Source organism: Ceratotherium simum, chromosome 5 (assembly GCF_057802395.1).
Source record: "Ceratotherium simum simum isolate JZ-2026a chromosome 5, ASM5780239v1, whole genome shotgun sequence".
Taxonomy (NCBI): Eukaryota; Metazoa; Chordata; class Mammalia; order Perissodactyla; family Rhinocerotidae; genus Ceratotherium; species Ceratotherium simum.
The window spans coordinates 12,175,878-12,195,697 of record NC_141904.1 but is presented as its reverse complement, the minus strand read 5'-3'; the positions used below and the strand labels follow the sequence as shown (position 1 = coordinate 12,195,697).

The following is a 19,820-nucleotide window of genomic DNA, read 5'->3' as shown; positions in this document are numbered from 1 at the left end:
TCTCTCTTTCTCCTTCTCCCTCCCTCTCCCCACCACTTCCCCATCTCTACCCTGTTGGATTCCCTAGGGCTGATGACATATACTTCTTTTTCATATGTTATATTGCCTACTAAAGTGCTGAATATGTTGTAGGTATCCTAATACCTAATGACTTCAAATGTTTTTCATTGTTTTCCTCTGTTGTTCTTATATAACAGTTTCTCTGATTTCTTGGGATCATGTGCTCCTCCCTTTTTCTTCAGGCTGACTGGTCTCATGCCACTAAATCTTTACATTTCAGAAACTGACATCTCAAAAAGGAACTTAATAAGAATAAGAACTAGCAAGTAAAACTGTAGATTTTTCTCAGCTTACAGATGGCTTGTTTATGCAGCTAGTCAGAGAAGGGTTTCCCTCTCAGAAGACAGAAACCATTCAACTCTTTCATGACAGTGAGTACCATGGATACACGAGATGTGAGATAGGAGGAAGAGGATACTGTTTCTGGGATTTTCTTTATCTGAGCTGACTAAGAGAGAATTCTCTTTTGGGAAAGCATCTGTAACAGAGAAGATATATTTCCAGTGATCTGAGTTGTGAGTCATAAATAGAACAGGTAGATTCCTACTCTAGTTTTTAGAAGTATTATTGGTTAAATAGACTTTGGTTAGGGGAGTCTGGAAATCAAATCACTGTTTAAAATATAGTGCCATTGTGATTATTTATTGAATGAGTAAGTGAATCAATCAGACTAGTAAATTTCCAAATAAACATTTTTAAAAACCCTGTTTTTAAGTTGGGGGCTTGCTTTAAGGATGTTTGTATATATTGTACATACACACATATGTACATCTACATACATATTCATAAATTATGTATCAAACTAAAAAACCTGGAAATTATAGAATAGGGTCTTAACTAGGAGTTTTCCAGTTGAGTTTCTGGATGGTGGGTAAACTCTTAAAATTATATGCCATATAACATCTGTGTATTTTTCTGGGGACACAAAAGATACACAGAAACTAAGATTCTTAAAGGGGGTAAGGTGAGTGGTTCTCAAAATGTAAGGTCTTCAGCTGTAGGATGTATAGACCTATTTCTGTGTGTATGTGTATATGTATGTATCAAGCTGTTAGACATTGCCTTAATGTTTATATCTGGCGTGGAATCAATGGTAAGTGAAATCACTTGATAGAATTGTAATAATCATAATCATTTGTGACATTCAATATTGAATACTTTGTCATAATGCTGTGTCCTGAGCCATTCCTGGTATTATATTAATTTGCCAGGGATTTGATATAATCTGTAGGTAAAATATATCAAGAGATTTGTATAATTTGGCTCTTAACCTAACTCCTTCAGCAATGTAAAGAATATTTGGGTGTTCCAGTTAGTACCTGAATTCTATACTTGGCTTTTAATCTGTATATTCAGTACTGGAAGAAGTTCTGTTTTTCCATCATTTTACATCTTAAATGTAGCCAAAAAAAGGCTAAAATATATTATTTTCCTAGTGCCATTTCCTGTAAGATTTGAATGAATTATAAATGCTATATATTCATATGAAGATTTTGCTCTTCACGTTAGATTTCATCCACTATATTTAAAAGAAAGTTTCAAAGATTCATGCTTGTGATGAGGACTAATTTATTAAAGTTTTACATATTTTAAACTTCATGTCTTCATAGATACAGTTGATGAATTTTCAATAATTCTCCTTTGAGTTATATATTAATACAGTTGGCACTGTAATGAAAATATCTGTAGCTGTGTATTTTAAATGTTTTCCTTAAAATTACACATGTATATCTTTATAGTTTGAGTACCAAGTCATGAATAGGAAAATAAGCTTATCAAAAATTTTAATATGGTTAAATTTTTTTAGTAACAGCTTTATTGAGGTATAATTTATATAACATAAAATTCACCCTTTTAAAGTATACAATGCAGTGGTTTTTAGTGTATTCACAGAGTTGTGCAACCATTACCACTGTCTAATTCCAGAATAAAATTTTAAAGATTATTTTTCTATATTTGTTTTCCTGTCAAACCTTTCCTTTCCACTTGATACACAAAAATTGACAATCTTGACAGAAAATTTTTTTACTGTTTTCTAAAAGATTTCAAATGTTGAACTACAAGACCAAGATAGGTCATAAGTGAAAGGATATGAAGTATAATCAGGGCACTTAAAAGGAAAATTCTTACTTGATAAAGTAAAAGGAAGTGAACTGTTTTTGACTTCAGTATGTATCCTTTGCTGAAGTTTTTATGTAGAATCTTGGAGTAACTTGTCAGTTATATGCAAAACTATGTCTACTTCTTAAAACTTGAATTGAGGAAGGAAATGCTTTGTACCAACATGGCAGATACTTCATTATAATAAGAACATTTCTGCTTCTTCCTCTCATACTGCTTTGTTCATTGTACTGTAGCTTCTCTGAGAGGTAGAAACTCTTTAGGGAACTGCCTTGATTTTTTTTTTGTATGCGTTGAAGCAACATAAGCAGTGTTTACAATGTTTTGATAAAAGCAGATTTTTACTAAAATTATTGTTTTAATCTCCCATAATTTTTAAGTCAATTTTCAATATTGTTAGTAATGTATAATATTGTTTTTCTTTTTCTCTTAATTGGAACCTGTAAACTCTTATTAAATACAGATATGTCTGCTCAGAACATGTGGTTTATTCATAGTGTTAAAGAATTGGAAGGGTTAGTTTGCACTATCATTGTACGTTGCTTTTTACACTGAATGGACTCTGGGTGAAAACGTGAATCTGAATAAGTACTAAAAAATGCAGTTGGATGTAAATACGACTGAGTTTTTGTCTATTCTCCTGATTCAAAATGACCCGGAGACGGGTCTGCCAAGAGGTATGAGGAAATGAGGCACTTTTTCATTCTTTAGTATATAGAAAAATGCTTTATAAAAATGGATTTTTTAATATCAATAGGTACAGAGTATTTTAAAATATTTTCTGGAAAATATCACATATAACAGTGCCAATGATTATACAAAATATGTTTCCTCATATTGTTTTACTTATTTCCTATAGGGAAAGTAGCCATCAAAAAAGAAGACTTGTGTAACCACAGTGGCAGAGAAACTTGGTTTTCGCTACAGCCTGTTGACTCCAATTCAGAGGTTCAGGTAAATATTAAGGCTCAAGTGATAGAAGAGATTGTCACACACAGAAAATGAGTGAAAAATGAACTAATTATACTAGTTCATATAGATAGAGCTTATTATACCTTATTTTAAATTCTGGCACCAAATATTATAGAATACCTTTGGGTAATATATAGCTGGAAGGAAATGTCTCTGCCACATGAATTCAAGATTCATGCACGTGTGTGTGCATGTATGCGTTTGGGGAGGTTATATGAGAGGGGACATTTTCTCCCTGACTTAGTTCTTGTGCTTGAGTCACAGTAAAATTATTGATTTTTTTTTTTTTTAAAGAAGGGAAAAAATTTTAAGGGAAAAGATATGTCTTATTAACTCTGACTTTGAGGAGAATCCCTAGAAGTCTGTGATTTCATCTGTTCTGTTCAGGGATGCTCTGTTTACTCTTTAATAAACCAGGCTTGGGAAAATGTTATTCGTTCAAACCATCCCTGAGCCCACCATGCAAAGCCTTCATTCCCACACCCACACTTCCTGTTGTTCACCTTCCTTTTTATTTGGAAGGGTATCATTACTCTGTTTAAAGCTCTTCTTTTCTCTTGCCAAAATAAGAGGTCTTACAGATTCTAATATGTGAATAAAGATGTGTGTTCAGCCATGTAGCTTAACTTTCTATTTGTTTCTGAAAAGTCAGAGTTGCTCTTAGAAATTATTTCTACCTAAAAGGAATCCTTTTTTTTGTAACTCTATTTATTTTTGAAATATGGTAAAGATTGTGAAACCATTTCCCGAGGGCATAACTGCAAGCAGAATTGTTCCTTTCTAAAAGAAGTTGTAATTTGCCACTGTGACTCAAACAGAATTTTAAGACAAGAAAAAAGTGCTGCACATACTCCCACTGATATTTGCAAATAAAGTGCCTGTATGTCTATTTCCTCATAACCTCTCAAGCATTCTCTTTGATTAAAGTCTCAAAAAATTATTTGTGTACGAAAACCCCTTCTTAAATACAAAATATAATTGAAACTTTTCCTGTTTTGTCCACTCTACCCCATTTTAATGTTCTTTTCTTTCCATTTGATGATAAATGTTATTCAGATCCCAGTTATACAACGTGTAAATGATCCAGGTAAGAGACAGTGTGATGAGGTGGAAAGGGTTTTAAACTGGAAGTCAGAAAATTTAGGCCCTAATTTTCATATGTGGTTATTTTACTGACCTTGAATTTTATTTCTATAAAATGGGAATAAAAGTTGCCGTGTTTGACTCACATCGTCATGAGAATTAAGTGGAATACTTTTGAGTCCTTTGAAAGCTGTTAGTTGCTATATTATATGTATAGTATTTTACATGTGCTATACTACATACCACATGTAAAATACTATATGTTTACCAGCAGTCAGTCAGGTGGCCATTTCCCTAATATGCCTTTACCGAAAGGCAGATACGAAAGTTTTAAAGTACCAGTTTTTGTTTTTAATAGTTTTAACAAAAAGCAAGATAAGAAAAGGCTTTGAGAATTTGGTCTAAAATGAAATTGGGGGATTATTTTAAAATGTAGTTTATTAAAGTCCATCGTTTTTCTTATAACCAATATAAATTTGCTAGAGGATCTAAGGGCCTTAGCTCTCAAAAAGTGGAAATCTATATAGAATACTCTTTATATAATTCTTGGAGATGGTATTAGAGATTAGTACTCGGTAACAGGCTTTTACTTGATTATATATTCAACTCATCTCTGAAACATGAAAATTCTGGAAACAGCATTTACCTGTTAGGTATAATGTCAACTGTGAGTTATTTTCGTGACCATGAGTTATTAACCTTTACAGCTCTTTTGTCTTAAATGATACTTAATTATTAAGATCTACTCACTATTTAAAATAAATTTTAGAGGGAAGAGTACTTTAGTGGAGGTAGGAGAGATATATGACACTTTCCAGCTTAATATGGTACCATTGGGAATATTGTTGTTTGGCCCCAAAACTGATCTGGAAATACTAAATTAACTTTGTGAGTCTAGAAAAGACAGAAAAACAGCCCATGATTTATACGAATTCTACTTTGTTAATAAATTTTTTCACTTGCATATGTTTTGTAAAATTTTACAAAAATATTGTGAAAAATAAGAGCAGTTGATGGAGCCATAGGAGAAAGCTACAACACAGATTGAGTTCAGCAGGAACTCAATCTAATAATTACTGTTAGTAATTGTAACAGTATATACCAAGCAAAGTACTAAGTACTTAATGTACATTATCTCATTTAATCTTCAGAATAGCATTATGAAGTAGGTAGTATTACCTCCATTTACAAATAAGGAAAATGGATTCAAAGAGGTTAAATGATGTCTCCAAAGTCACAGAACTTCTAAAGGATGGAGCCACGATTCCAATAGAGATCTTGTCTGATTCTAAAACTCCTAACCACAGTGCCTTACTGCCTTTCACTATTTTATACTGTTGGTCATAAAAAGGCTTCAAGAGAGATTATTAGGAGGATCACTTAAGGAACATCTGGGTAGAAGGAACAAGCCTTGTCAAATTAGCTCAAAGAAGAAGGAAGAGGGCATTAGAAAGTTCCTAGGGAACTTCTTGGAGTATAATTACAGGAACTTCAGTATGGCCAGTGTGAGCTAGAAAGTTGTCAGGCATTTGCGGAGGACCTACTCTTAAGTAGAGGTCAGGTTCTCACAATAACGGACTAGATACAGTTCACATAGTAAAAATTACTTTTAAAAAGACTTTAATTTCTCATAAAATACACTAAAATATTGAGTGGTTTATTTGTTTTTGGTTGACCATTACATAAAATAGTTAGCTTGCATTTGGGGCCATGATGAATGAAAAATACATACTTGTATCTTTAAACTGTAGACCTCCACTCAGTGCGGTAATAGATACCGCAAGAGGCACGTGGGAACTGAGGCCCACTGAGTCATTTCTCTCTACTCATGTGCCCACTGTGCTCATTGACTGTTAAGTGCGCACCGTTTAAATAGTGTTTCCTTCTTCCCCTTTCATTTTGCAAAGTGAATAATGTTTTCTCTCTATCTTTGCCTCATTTTAATAACTATTTATTTTGCAAAATGAAAGGGAAAGAAAAAAACACTTTAAAGATGAGATTCCATTGTTTTCTTTTTGTATATCTGATGAGACTTGACTCTCCCTTCTGCTTCCCTGTGTAAATCCCCTCCAGTCTCTTGTTGACAGCTAGAAAATGCCACATCAGCCTTTGAGTCTACCTGCCCATCCAGCCCCTCACTCTCTAAGATCTGACTCAGTTCTCTGCCACAGTTTAGAGAGAAATTTGGCCAAACTTGGGTGAGATGTCCACTGCAGTCTACTTTGATGTGGTTGGGGGTAAAGTCACTGTAGAGTGTTCACTGTGGGGCTCTGGTAGGCAAGTCCCTGAGAAAGGGGTTTGGGTGGAGGAAATGGTTGGTGTCTCTGCTTCAGAGGGAAGATGTTTCATTTCCTTGCTATTCCACTAAGGGTGTTTGTACCCAAAATAGTTGCTAACCTACTGTTGAGTAGGATCTTCATCTGTGAAATGAGAACTTCGGTGTATAGGATTGCCTTCAGTTCTGACGTTCTAGGGAAGTAACATGCAGCCCTCAAATGAAAACATCCAGATACTAGTAAGGTGGGTTTTATACCAAAACAGTTAAAAAATTGCTAAGAACTCTAACCTCTTACTTTGAATTGTTTCCCAGATGCTTTATTATTACTGTTAATAATGTTATTTTCCGTTTTCTTTTCAAACATTAAAGATATTAGTAATATTTCATGAGTGCATTTTTCTACACTTTTTTTTTTTCTTTTTTGCAGTTTTTCTCTCTCGATTGAACCATTCTCTTCTCAACCCGCTCTAATCTGCCTTCAGACCCCACAACGGGTCGGAGGGAGAGCATAAACGGTTCTCACTAATGTTACCCATGACACTGTGTCACTAAGTCGAGTGGACATTTTTCAGTCCTCCTCTTATGTGACCTTTCAGCAGCCTTTCGTACTGCTGACCACTTTGTCCCTTTGGAAGCATTCTCTTCCTTAGTTTCTGGTCCTGGTTCTCATCTTACTTCACTTGGTGTTCTTTTTCCATGTTCTTTGCCACATAAGTTAATATGGATTGTACTGGTGCCTCTTCCTATAAATCCTCTTGGCTTCAGTGATCTGCAGCCGTGCTGTGAGCTATTTGCTCCTGGAACTCACAACAAACTTCAAGTATTTTTCCTTTCTTTATTTCTTAGGTGCTGTGATAAAGAGCATGCCTTTATGTAAGACTGTTTAAACCTAATCTCTCATATGGAAAAGTTGGCACTCTCATTAATTAAGAGTGTCTCACAAAGCTTGTACAAGCAGTAAATCCAGATGTACTGTCCATCACGTCCTTTTGATATAATTACTTACATTCTTTACCAACAAGCTTATCTTGACTTTCTGGATCATGCCATAAGTTATTGATTGTTTTATGGTTTTGGGGCTTTTTTTGGTAATAAGGCTTCTGCCCTCCCTGTTTAAAGAAATGTAATGATTATAGCTAATAGTACACACCAGTTTTTTTTTTACATGCCCAATTAAGACATAATGAATGTAAAGGTGTAATTCATTGTTGCAGGTTGATTTAAAAAAAACTTCATTTGTGGAGCCAGCCCTGGTGGCCTATTGGTTAAAGTTTGGTGCTCACCACTTTGGTGGCCTGGGTTCACTTCCCAGTTGTGGAACCACACCACCCATCGGTCAGTTGCCATGCTGTGGTAGTGGCTCACATAGAAGAACTAGAACAACTTACAACTAGGGTATACAACCATGCCCTTGGATTTTGGGGAGGAAAAAAAAAAAAAGGTTGACAACAGATGTAAGCTGAGGGCGAATCTTTCCCTGCAAAAAAAAATATATATATATATATATAAAAATTTTAAAAATTTAAAAACTTTGTTCGTAAACGTGAAATAACAAAGGAATGAGCCATTCTAGATCATAATAAATACTTCTTTAAGAAGAAAAAGTATATCCATAAATAAGAGATATTAAGTAAAACTTGTATTTTGGTTTTCATCTGACAAGCAGTTGTGTCCAAAATGATTTATGGAAGTAATTACATAAAAACATCTGTCAGATGTTTGGGAAGTTGGGATTTTTTTTTCCCTCATATGAAGAAAAATTTTCACCAGTTGAAATATACTGAGTTCTTTTACATGGAATGGTTGTTAAAATTTAGTGTTTTGTGATAAAAACTAAAAAAAAAAAGGTTTAGACTGAAGAGGTTTCTAAGTGTGTGCATTGTGTTTTGCCCAAATACTTATATTCATCTGAGTTTCCCAGACTGTATGCAGAAATTCACATATCTTCCATATGGTACCAAGAATATACATAATATTAAAATAATCACAGATTTTTCTGTGTGAAATTTTTGTAAAAGTAATTAAAGTTAACATATGAAATATTAAACCTTCAGACAGTACCAGCGTTCCTAAATATAAGTTCCTAAATAATTTGCTGCCTAATACAAATTAATAGGATATAATTGCATATATCAACATAACATAATCAGTGCTTATGAAATGTGTATTGAATAATACCTTTCCAAGAATTTGGTTTCTTTTTAATTAAAGGTATAGAATACAGTGCCAGATAACTGATCTTCCAGCATTTTCTGACATATGTGAAAGGTATACTGTTTTGTCATTGAACCTGCCTTAGGAGATTAAATAATAAGAAAGCAATTGTGGACCAAATCTTGTGCATTTTTATCATCAAATATGGTTCCTTCTCAGAGTCTTATAGTTACTTCTTTGTAGGGAAGGTTCCTGTTTTTTGTAGTTGCTTTTAGGATTTTCTCTTTATCTTCTGTTTTCAGCAGTTTTACTATGCTGTGCCTGCGTGTGGTTTTCTTTATATTCATCCTACTTGGGTGTTCCTAGGAGTTCTTGAATCTGTGCCTTCATGTCTTTAGGAAAATTCCAGGCAATTATCTCTTTATTTATTTTTTTCTTCCTTATCCTTTGTTTTTCATCTCTCTTCTGGGACTCCAGTTACATGGATAATAGACCATTTTACTACGTCTTATGTGTCTCTTATGCTCTTGCTCTCTCTGTGCTTCACTGTGGATATTTTCTATCTCCTGTTTCACCAGTCCTCTTTTCAGCTGTGGCTAATCTGCTGTTAAATACATCTTCATTTTGGTTTTTTTGTTACTTAATTCTACATTTTTAATTTGATTCATTTTATAATTTCAGTTATTTGCTGGGTTTTTCATTTGTTTTCTATCTTAAGAAAATTTTTTAAACAGCCATTTTAACTCTGTCAGTTAACTCCAACTTCTGCATCTCTTGTAAATCTGCTGCTTTTTGTTGGGGTTTGGTTTTGGTGTTTTGTTTTTTTTCTTTTTTTGGTGTTTGGCTTTGTCTTTTGGCATGCTTTACAATTTTTGGTGGAATACTGGACATTGAAATATGAAATGTTTTAGAGATAATTTGAGGCTCTGGATGATATTTTTTTCTTCCTCCAGAGGAGGTTTACTTTTGCTTTTGGCATATGGCTAGACTAGAGGCAGATCACGTTAATCCAGTTAGGGATTCAGCTGATTCCAGGCTAGATTTCAGTCTTTGTAAAGGCTGGTCTGTGGACTTCACCCTTATTCCTCAGGGACAGTCCTTCAGAGGTTCCAACAGAAAGCCTGGGTGTTTACCAGGGCCACTCTACCTTGGACGCCCTGGACTCCAGTTTTTATCTGCCCAGCACCATGAGACTGGAAAGCTTTGATTAAACTTCTCAAGCATCTCAGACAACTGCTAAAGTTATGGAGCTCCTTTCAACAAGCTTCGTCAGGTGCCCCATCAGCAACTTGTGTTTACGTCTCATTGCCCCGAACTGTATCATGGCTATCCTTAGCCACTATCTGTGTCCTCAAGGGAGACTAGGAAATGTTTTGCTGAACGCATAACTGCTCTCTCCAAAAAAACCCCCAAAAAACTCTGTTTTGCTAAAATCCAAGTCTATAAAATGACAGATGTAAGTAAAACAACTTTTGTGTGAATGTAGTGAGGAATACTAAATCATTTTTCTAAAATGTTCACAGATTTGGGTTTCTAACCCTGAAAAGCAGCTTCAAATAATTTTTAAAACTTTTGTTCATTTTTCTTTACTAAAAAGCAGCACACATTGGTAGTAGAAACTTGAAAAATCTAGATGAGCAGAAAGAAAAAATCTGAAATCCTACAAACCAAAGATAACTTCCATCAATGTTTTGGTAGATGGCCTTGTAGTAATTATATATGTAGTGTGTATATATTTTATTTTTATAAATTAACATATTATACACCCTATTTTGTAACTTGTTTCTTTATTGTGTGCATATTTCCATGTTAAAGCATACAATGAGGTAGTGTTTTAGAAATTATAATTTCCTTAATTTAACTCATAATGCTTTTTAATTTTGGTGTTCCACCCTAATAGTATGTGTCTTGTGTCTACCTATTCCACCCCTACTCTTTTCTTGACCAAGTTAATTGACAGTTATGTTATTGTTGATTAATACCAAAGGAATGTTCTGTTTAACAGCTAGTGGGAGTAATGAGCATATTAGGTGGGCTCTAACTCACTGATAATGATTCCTAGTAGAATCCCATTAAATATCTTTTTATTTCTAGGCTTAACTTGATACAGTGCTATGACTTTTAGTCGTGAGTGAAATTATACTTTTTTTCTACTCTATTTTAATGGTTTTTATTGTTTTAGAAATAGAGTAGATCCTAGACGTTTCCTGAGAGACAGTTGGCAGTGCGTTGTTAGTATACAATTTCTACTATAAAATGCATACATGTTAAAATAGTAAAACTGCTTTGAAATGCAAATATTGGTGCAGTTGGCTAGGCTCACTCCCTAGCCAGGTGACACGTATGCTGGCGTGACAGCAAACATCATTTAGAATTCTAGTTGAGTAATATTACAAATTACTACATATCGTGGACCTTCAAGGGCACTCTTGAATAGTAGGGGTTGTGAATATTAAATGCAGAACTAGCAAAAGACTTATTTTGTAAATTACATATGATTTTATAAATATTTGTGCCTGGATTTTTAGTGGAAGATTTGCTTAATTTAGTTCCAGTTCCACCTAACTGCTAATTTTACTACCGCTGATGCCTCTGTTTTCTTTAGAGCTTAGCTTTCTCCTGCAGACTTTGTGTTGAGATCTGTCAGTGTTTATTGCTCATCAATTACTATGCATCTAACCCTGAGCTTTGTAGTTAGTGGACCTCAGATTCACTTTGTATAACAAATCCCCAATAAAACAGTGAGACTCATTCAGGTTAGATTTCTGTGGAAGAACGTCTGAAAGGGGTTGTCCCAAAGAGGAACAGTGACTAGATAGTGAACTCTCCTGCCTCTGATGAAATTACTTATGTCATCATTCCCTAGACATCACACCCCTGAAATCGCCACTTGGCACTCTGTCAAATCGCCAGTTGGCACTCTGTCAACTGGGTGGAGGTAATCCAGTTCAGGATTGCTCATACCTGGTTTAGAATTGCTCGTCACTGCCAGCTAGAAATATCATGCTCTAGATTATATTGTTCCAAAGCCTTTGTTTCTTGAGAAGTTGGTAGTTTGCTTTAGACTTATACTACTGAATTTTTTAAAAATCCATTTATTAATGGCTGTTTACGAAAGAACTCCTTTATTTTCAGTATCCTGTATCTTTATCAGTGCTCTTGGCCATATATTGTTATCTTTTGTTTATTGTCTCCCCAACTAGATTGTGAGCTTTTTATAAGCAGGGACTGTGTCTTATACATCTATGGATTCCTATCCACTCCCACAGTGCCTTCCAAAATATAGTAGATATTCCATTCCGTAAATCTTTATTATTTGAGAAAAGTGTCCACAAATTGGGTCTTACTAGCTTGAACTTAGTTTTAGTTTTATTGTTTTAAAATTGTATGGATTTCTCTGTCTTTTAACTGCCTCTCTCCTTATTGATGATTTATCTTTTCTGGAAAAAACATTCTACATTTTATAATTTGCTTTTATTTCAAAATTTCCTAAAACATAAGTGTTATCTTTCTTTTTAATCTGTGATAATTGATATACATAAATATTTGTTGAACTGGGCATAAAATTCTTAGATTTGAATACCATGTTTGATGTAAGCATTTAACTGCTGCTTATATTTCAGAATTTTCATCTATGTTTTTGGTTATTAGTCATTTAACACGTACTTAATATGGGCAAAGCCATGTGCTAGGGATCACTAATATTTAGTTAGTAGATAACTAAATATTTTGGGTACCATTTGAAAAAGTGCATACCTTTAATATTTGTCAGTAAAACAGACTACTCAGTTTGTAATTTTTTTTTTTGTCGTTATAGGGTAAAGTTCATCTTGAATTAAAACTGAATGAACTGATAACAGAGAATGGAACTGTTTGCCAGCAGCTTGTTGTACAGTAAGCATATTTCTTTTACCAAAGTCAACTAGAAATAATTTTCCATTTTGTATTCTTTGACTCTTAAGCCAACTCCTTATTTTAAATACTTCAGAAAACTTTTTCAGAAATTAAATTCTGCCATGCTGTTCCTTTATTAAATTGATCTCTAATTTATTTTCTCGTATCTAGTCTACTCAGGTTATGATGAGTCATTAATTCATTCAGCCAATATTTATTGAATGTGGGGTCAATGATAGACATAGGCAATATGGTATTAGAGGATCACTGATAACGGTGTCTAACTACCTGGCAGGAGGGAGTTGGAAAGACTTCCTAGTGAAGGGCCTCTGGAAACTCTGATACCACAGAGCAGAGCAGTAGGGACCTTGGGGCTAAAACTAAATGCCTATGTTGAGATTACCAGTATTGATTCTCACTTACTTTGAATTCCTTTTCCTTTTTTTGCCCTCAAGTCATTTTTTTATCACCCAGACTCTAATCTTCTAACTGTTCTGGAAATCTGTTCCAGCGTAAGCCCCTACCTCTTCCCTCCCACACAAAACCCTTCCTCTGTGTAATCAACAAAGTACCGGATGTCCCAAGTTCTGTGGAATGTTTTCTATCTTTATCTTAACTAATATCTGAATATCCCCTGAGGTGCTGTTTCCTCTACTGCCTTCTCAGTCAGAGGCTATGTTTTCTAACATCCCCACATACCTTAGAGCTGTTGAGTAGGGTAGATGTTACACTCCTGTTGCTGCTCCAGCCTATAATTTATTCTAATTATGAACAGTCCAGCTTATTCGAGACATTCTGTCTCTATATAAATATATATATTTATATTTATAAAGTACTGTATGTAGTATTATTTACTTAATTTTTTCTGAACTCCTTTTAAAGAAGGTTGCGTATTTCATGACCCTTAATATATCAATGTGTGTTTCCTAAGAAAAAGGATATTCTCTTAAATAACTAGTACATTTACCAAATTCAGGAAATTTAGCATTATTATAATAAAAATATAATCTATAGTTATTTTTCAATACTTTATTCTACAGTTATTATATTTCACTTTTGAAATATAATAATGTCCCAGTAATGTCCTTTAAAACATTTTTTTCTCTCCAAGAAAGGATCCACTCCAAGATCATGTATTACATTTAGAGGTCATGTCTCTTTAATTTCCTTAACCTATAATAGTTTTTAGCTTATCTTTGTCTTTTGTGGTATTGAGATTTTTGAAGAATATGGGCCAATTATTTTTTTGAATATTTCTCAGTTTCGATTTGCCTACTAAAAGTAGTTCAAGATTTGTGTGCAGTCTTTTTCCCCGTAGACTGAGAGGATATAGTGAAAATATTTGGATTAGTCCTCTTCCACTACTGTCTCCCTGCTTAGTTTGGTTATGATAGACATTTGAAATAGTTGGGTTGGTTTGGTTTGTTTGCATTCACTTTAATGTTGTTTTCTCCCATCCTTGTTGGTTTACTTTTATTTTTTGAATATGTAGAATATTAGCATGATTTTAAAAGTCAAAACTATACCAAAAGGCATTAATCAGAGATGTGTTCAATATCCTATCCCTACACCCAGCGCCAGGCAACTGTGATCTGATTTCTGTCCCTATAGTTTTGCCTTTTCCAAAATGTCATATAAACAGATTCATGTAATGTGTAGACTTTGTGTCTGGCTTCTTTCACTTAGCATAATGTTTTTGAGATTCATCCACGTTGTTGTATGTATCAATAGTTCATCCTTTTGTAGGTATTATTTCATTTATTTCTTGTCGTAACTGTTGTCCTTATAGTATGTGATCTTTTGAGCTTGGCTCTTTTCAATCAGATCCATCCAATTGTTATGTATAGTTTCCTGTAGACAAAATATAGTTTGGTCACTTTTTTTATCCACACTCTGCCAGTCTGTCTGTTATTTAGTGATTTTATATCATTTACTTTTAATGTAATTATTGATATTTTTGGCTTAAATCTGCCATTTCATTTTTTGTTTTCTATTCCTTCTATTTTCTCTTTTTCCTGTGGGTATAGTTTTTTTAGTGGTTGTACTGTACAGGTATAACTTATCATAGTTTACTGGTGTTGACATTTTACCTGTTAGAATAAAGTATAGAAACTTTACCTTCTTTTAAATCCCTTTGCCCTCCACCATTTGTGATATAATTATCTTAAATATTTCCTCTACATACATTGAGAACCACATCAAACAGTGTTAATGATTTTTGCTTCAGCCATGTAACACAACTTAGGTTAGAAAAGAAGGGAAGTCTAAGTCTATTGTATTTACCCATATTTTTGTTCTTTTTATATTCTTTTTTCCTTCCTGTCGTTTCAAGTTTTCTGCTTTTATCACTATCTTCATGTTAAGAGAATTTCCTCTTACTATTCTTTTAGGATAGGTCTACTGGTGACATATTCTCTTAGTTTTCCTTCATCTGAGAATGGCTTGATTTTTTTCTTCATTTCTGAAGGATATTTTCACTGCATATAGAATTCTTGCTTGACAGTTCTTTTTTTTTCAGCACATGAAAAACGTACCACTTCCTTCGGCCTTCATGGTTTTGGGTGAGAAATCCACTGTCATTCAGATTGTTTTTCCCATACAAGTAATGTGCTGTTTCTCTCTGGCTGCTTTCAAGATTTTTTCTTTGTCTTTAGTTTTCTATGTGTTTGTTGTAGTTTGACTATCATGTGTCTTGGCATAGATTTCTTTGGGTTTATCCTGTTTGATGTTCGCTCAACTTCTTGAATCTGTGTGTTTGTGTCTTGTCAAATTTATCAGCCCTGCCATCTTTCTTCTCTCCTTTTGAGACTCCAGTGGCATGAATGTTAGATCTTTTGTTATAGTCCTACAGGTCCCTGAGGCACTGCTCTTTTTTTTTTTTTCCAGTCTATTTTCCCTCTGTTGTTCATATTGGGTAATTTCTAGTCTATCTTTAAGCTCACTGATTCTTTCCTCTGTCTTCTCCATTCTGCTGTTGAGCCCATTTATTGAGTTTTTTATTTTGGTTATTATATTTTTAAGTTCTGAAGTTTCCATTTTATTCTTCTTTATATCTTTTTATTTCTTTGGTGAGACTTCCTGTTTTTTGATGAAACTTCCTGTTTTTTTTTTCTATTCATTTCAAACATGTTCATAATTGCTCATTGAATCGTTTTTAAGATGGCTGCTTTCACATCCTTGTCAGATAATTCCAGCATCCACATCATCTCAGTGTCGGCAGCTGTTGATTGTCTTTTCTCATCTAAGTTGAATAATATTGTCTGGTTTTTTTGGTATGAGGAGTGGTTTTCAGTTGTATCCTGAACATTTTGGGTAGTATGTTATAAGACTCTGGATCTTATTAAACATTCTGTTTTAGCCAGACTTCTCTGACACTTTGTTGCTGGGGGAAGAGAAGTGCCTATTTATTACTATCAAGTAGAGGTAGAATCCAGATTCCTGACTCAACCTCTGTGTGGGGGAAGAGTGAGAAGAGTTCTTTGTTACTGCTGAATGGGAATGGGAGTTCAGGTTCCCCACCACTCCTCTCCAGTGACCATTCTGGCGGGGAGGAGTGCCTTGTTACTGCTCCATGTGGCCTTCCCTGACACTATGGTTGGGAGGAGTTAGTTACCTCTGGAAGGTGGTGAAAGTCTTACCTTCCTACTCAGCCTTCTCTGATACCACTCTGGCATGGAGAAGGAGGAGTCCCTCATTGCTACTAGGTGGGGATGGAAATCCAGGCTCCCCATGTGGTTTCTACTGACAGCATGGAGAGAAGGGGCTCGTTACAGCCTGTCAGAGGTGGAGGTCAGGGCTCTCTCCTCAACCTTTGGCCTTTGTTGATGGGTGTGAGGGTAAAGCCACCGTATTTTTCATGGTGTTTTATTGGCAGGTGGTTATTATCTAAAAAGAGTTTCTGTCTTGCTGAGCTACCCATGTCCTAGTCCTTTGGCTAGAGAGAGCTGGTTTTTTCTTAGGGCATTTTTTGTCTATGCCCATTAGTGTTTCCAGATTGAAGGCTTCCCTAGCACCCAGTCTGGGATATATAAAGTAAAAAGAAAAGCCCAGGGAATTCAAGGAAAGCCATGTCTTTCCTTGGGTCCCAAGGTCTCTAATTGGTTTGCCTTCTGTTTACCTTTCAGAGTTTTCTTATGTTTTTGTTTTATGTATAATATCCAGGATTTTTAGCTGTACTTAGTGGGAGGAATATGGAGGCATGCATCTACTTCATCTTGTCCTAGAACTGGAAACCAGTTCATTTCTTTTTATCATGAGTAGTATTCCATTGTATGGAATTTGTTTATCCATTCACCAGTTGATGGATATTTGAGTTGTTGCCAGTTTGAGGCTATTATAAAGAAAACTGGTGTCAGTGTTCACAAACAGGTCTTTATGTGGACATATTCTGGTCTGTATTCTTTTCTTCCTTCTCTTGTTTTTCACTTAGGCCTCCACTGTACATACTCACTAACTTGTAGCAACAGAGCTTCAGTAGTAGCTTTGTGGAATTTATTGTTGATTTCTCAACTTCAGAGAGTTTTTTTTTTCTTTGGTGGGGAAGATTGGCCTTGAGCTAACACCTGTTGCTAATCCTGTTCTCTTTGCTTGAGGAAGACTAACCCTGAGCTAACATCTGTGCCAGTCTTCCTCTATTTTGTTTGTGGGACACCACTACAGCATGGCTTGATGGGTGGTGTGTTGGTTCACCCCTGGAATCTGAATCCGCAAACCCTGGTGCTGAAGTGGAGTGCGTGAACTTAACCACTATGACACCGTGCGGGCCCTAGAGATGTTTTGAAGTTTGTAGTATTCTGTTTTGTAGTAATGCTGAAGGCGTGGTTTCATGTGTTGTTTTCTTTCTTCTCCTTGCTGAACTTATAGTTTTAGGGGGGTAACGTGTGGAAAGGTTAATATCCTAGCAGTTGCTGTTATCCTCCAGACCTGGAAGCTCCCCATTGCAACATTTCTTGAACTTCAGTAAGACCTCCATCCGTTGATCTTTACCGCATTCGTACCTGCTCCTGTTTTCACTTCCCTCTAGGTCTTTTTCTGTGATCTGTCACTATAATCATTTTTTTGCAGGTTTCCTAAACTCCCCTGCTCTTCTCTTCATCCCTCTTATTTATCTGGAAAAACCCAAATATGAATGAACTCAATCTCTTACTCTGTGTCCAATCTGCACCTGAATATTGCTGGAGAAAATCACACAGAGTGACTTTACTTTAAGTTCATGATCATGGGTACTTATAACTGCCCTGGAGTTTCACTGTGCTTCTCTAATACACCAGTGAGATTCTGCATCACTACAGACTGGAAATTGATCACATCTTCATGAATCCAAATTTGCAAACCTGTGTTGGCATCCATCTTTTTTGTCCTTATGTTATTGTAGAGGAGGTGCCTCTTCTTTTGTTGGGGTGAATTCTTCCATCCAAGCTCTAGATTCTTTCTATTTCGCCTACTCAAGGACTTTGCTCCTTCAGTTATCCCTTCTGTTCCATCAGCTTCAGCCTCTCTTTTAGGCTGTTCTCATCAATGTATAAACATGTTCTAGGTTCTCCCATCCTAAAAGGCATGCCTCCCCAGACCTCATCTTCTCCACAGCTACTGTTTCCACTTCTCTGCTCTCATTTGAAGGCAGACCTCTCAAAGTAGAATTGTCTAATAGATATAGGTAGCCACTAGCCATACCTGGCTGTTGAAAACTTGAAATATGGCTAGTGTGACTAAGGAACTGTATTTTTAATTTCGTCTAGTTTTAATTAATTTAATTTTAAATAACCACATGTGGTTAATGGCTACCGTATTAGACAGAGCTGCTCCAATAAAAAGAACCTGGATTCCTTTTTAGCAGTGGCTGATTTCAGGGCTTGGGCAGGGAAAATACAAGATGAACCCAGATCATTAAAAAATAATGAGGGCATGGAGAAAGGACATTGAAACCAACTTGAAGGAGCTCCACATGACCAAATCTAGGACAATTTGAGCATCAAAATAAATAATGATAATGATGAATTAAAACCTGTAGGATAAAATAAATATTCATGAGCCAATGCTGATATAAGCAAATAAATAAATATATGGAGGAGAAAGGACTGCTTTTCATTATAGTTGAATTCTAATTAATGAAGGTAGGACAAATGATGGAAATAGAAAATCACCATTGGCAAACACTACAGTAATAATTAGTGCAGGGACAAATCATCTATATGCTAAATAGATGGGCCTAAGTGTGATGACAAACAGCATATTTGCATAGTCTCAAAGACTCTCCCCACCAGATGTCAGATAGATACCACCTTAAATGAGTGATCAAAGTTAATATCACCCATAATGAGACATACAGTACCTCCTGGTATGATGCATTGAGAAGGACACTAAGATGCAAACCTCAGTCTAGTCATGACCAAACATCAGACAAATTTGTTTAAGGAATATTCCACAAAATAACTAGCTAGTACTGGCAAGACCATGGAGCAAAGAAGGAAAACTAAGGAAACGTTCTAAGATGGAGGAGACTAGAAGACATGACCACTAAATGCAGTATGAGATCCTATATTGCATTCTAGACAGAAAAAGTGAAATTTGAGTAAGGTCCATAGATAAGTTCATATTAGCTAACATTGTATCGATGTTAGTTTCCTGTTTCTATAATTTTACTCTGGTTACACAAAATGTTAATGTTGGGTAATGGGTATGCAGGAACTCTATATATTATTTTTACAACTTTTTGAAACTCAAAAATTATTTCAAAATAAAAAGTTAAAAAAAAATCGTCTACGCCTTGTGAATTCAACCCAGGTCTTTTTTCTGAGCTCCAAATTCATATGTCCACCTGCCTTTTGGGCAACACCACTTTGATGTCTCACAACATTGCAGATTTAACGCATTTAAAACGAAAGTATTGATTCTCATGTCTATGTAACTCCTCCCCACAGCCTTACCACCTAATTACTCAAGCCGGAAATCTGGGAGTCATTTTTAATCTTTTCTCCTCTCTCTCCCCACACATTGGATCCACTTCTTATTGATTCTTTAAAATATTTCTTGGATTTTCTAATTTTTTATAATATCTGCTGACATCTTAGTTCAAACCACCAACCATCTCTTACTTTTGACTATTTTAGTAGTCTCTTAGCTTGTCTTCCATTCTGCAGTCCACTCTCTTTTAGCAGCCAGAGCAATCTTTTAAAACATGAATTAGATGTTGTCATTCCCCTGCTCAAACACTTAGTGATTTCTCATTGCTTTTGGAATAAACTCTAAGCCCCATATC

General features: G+C 35.2%; 1 protein-coding gene across 3 annotated transcripts in view; it reads left to right on the top strand.

Moving 5' to 3' along the window:
- Positions 1–19,820, top strand: part of RASA2 (RAS p21 protein activator 2) — a 112,801-nt gene that overhangs the window by 35,596 nt on the left and 57,385 nt on the right. For all 3 annotated transcript variants that reach the window (XM_087430461.1, XM_087430462.1, XM_087430460.1), the window contains exons 4-5: positions 3,041–3,135; positions 12,486–12,562. In XM_087430461.1, the coding sequence (XP_087286587.1) occupies positions 3,041–3,135; positions 12,486–12,562 (172 nt within the window). The remainder of the gene's footprint in view (positions 1–3,040; positions 3,136–12,485; positions 12,563–19,820) is intronic.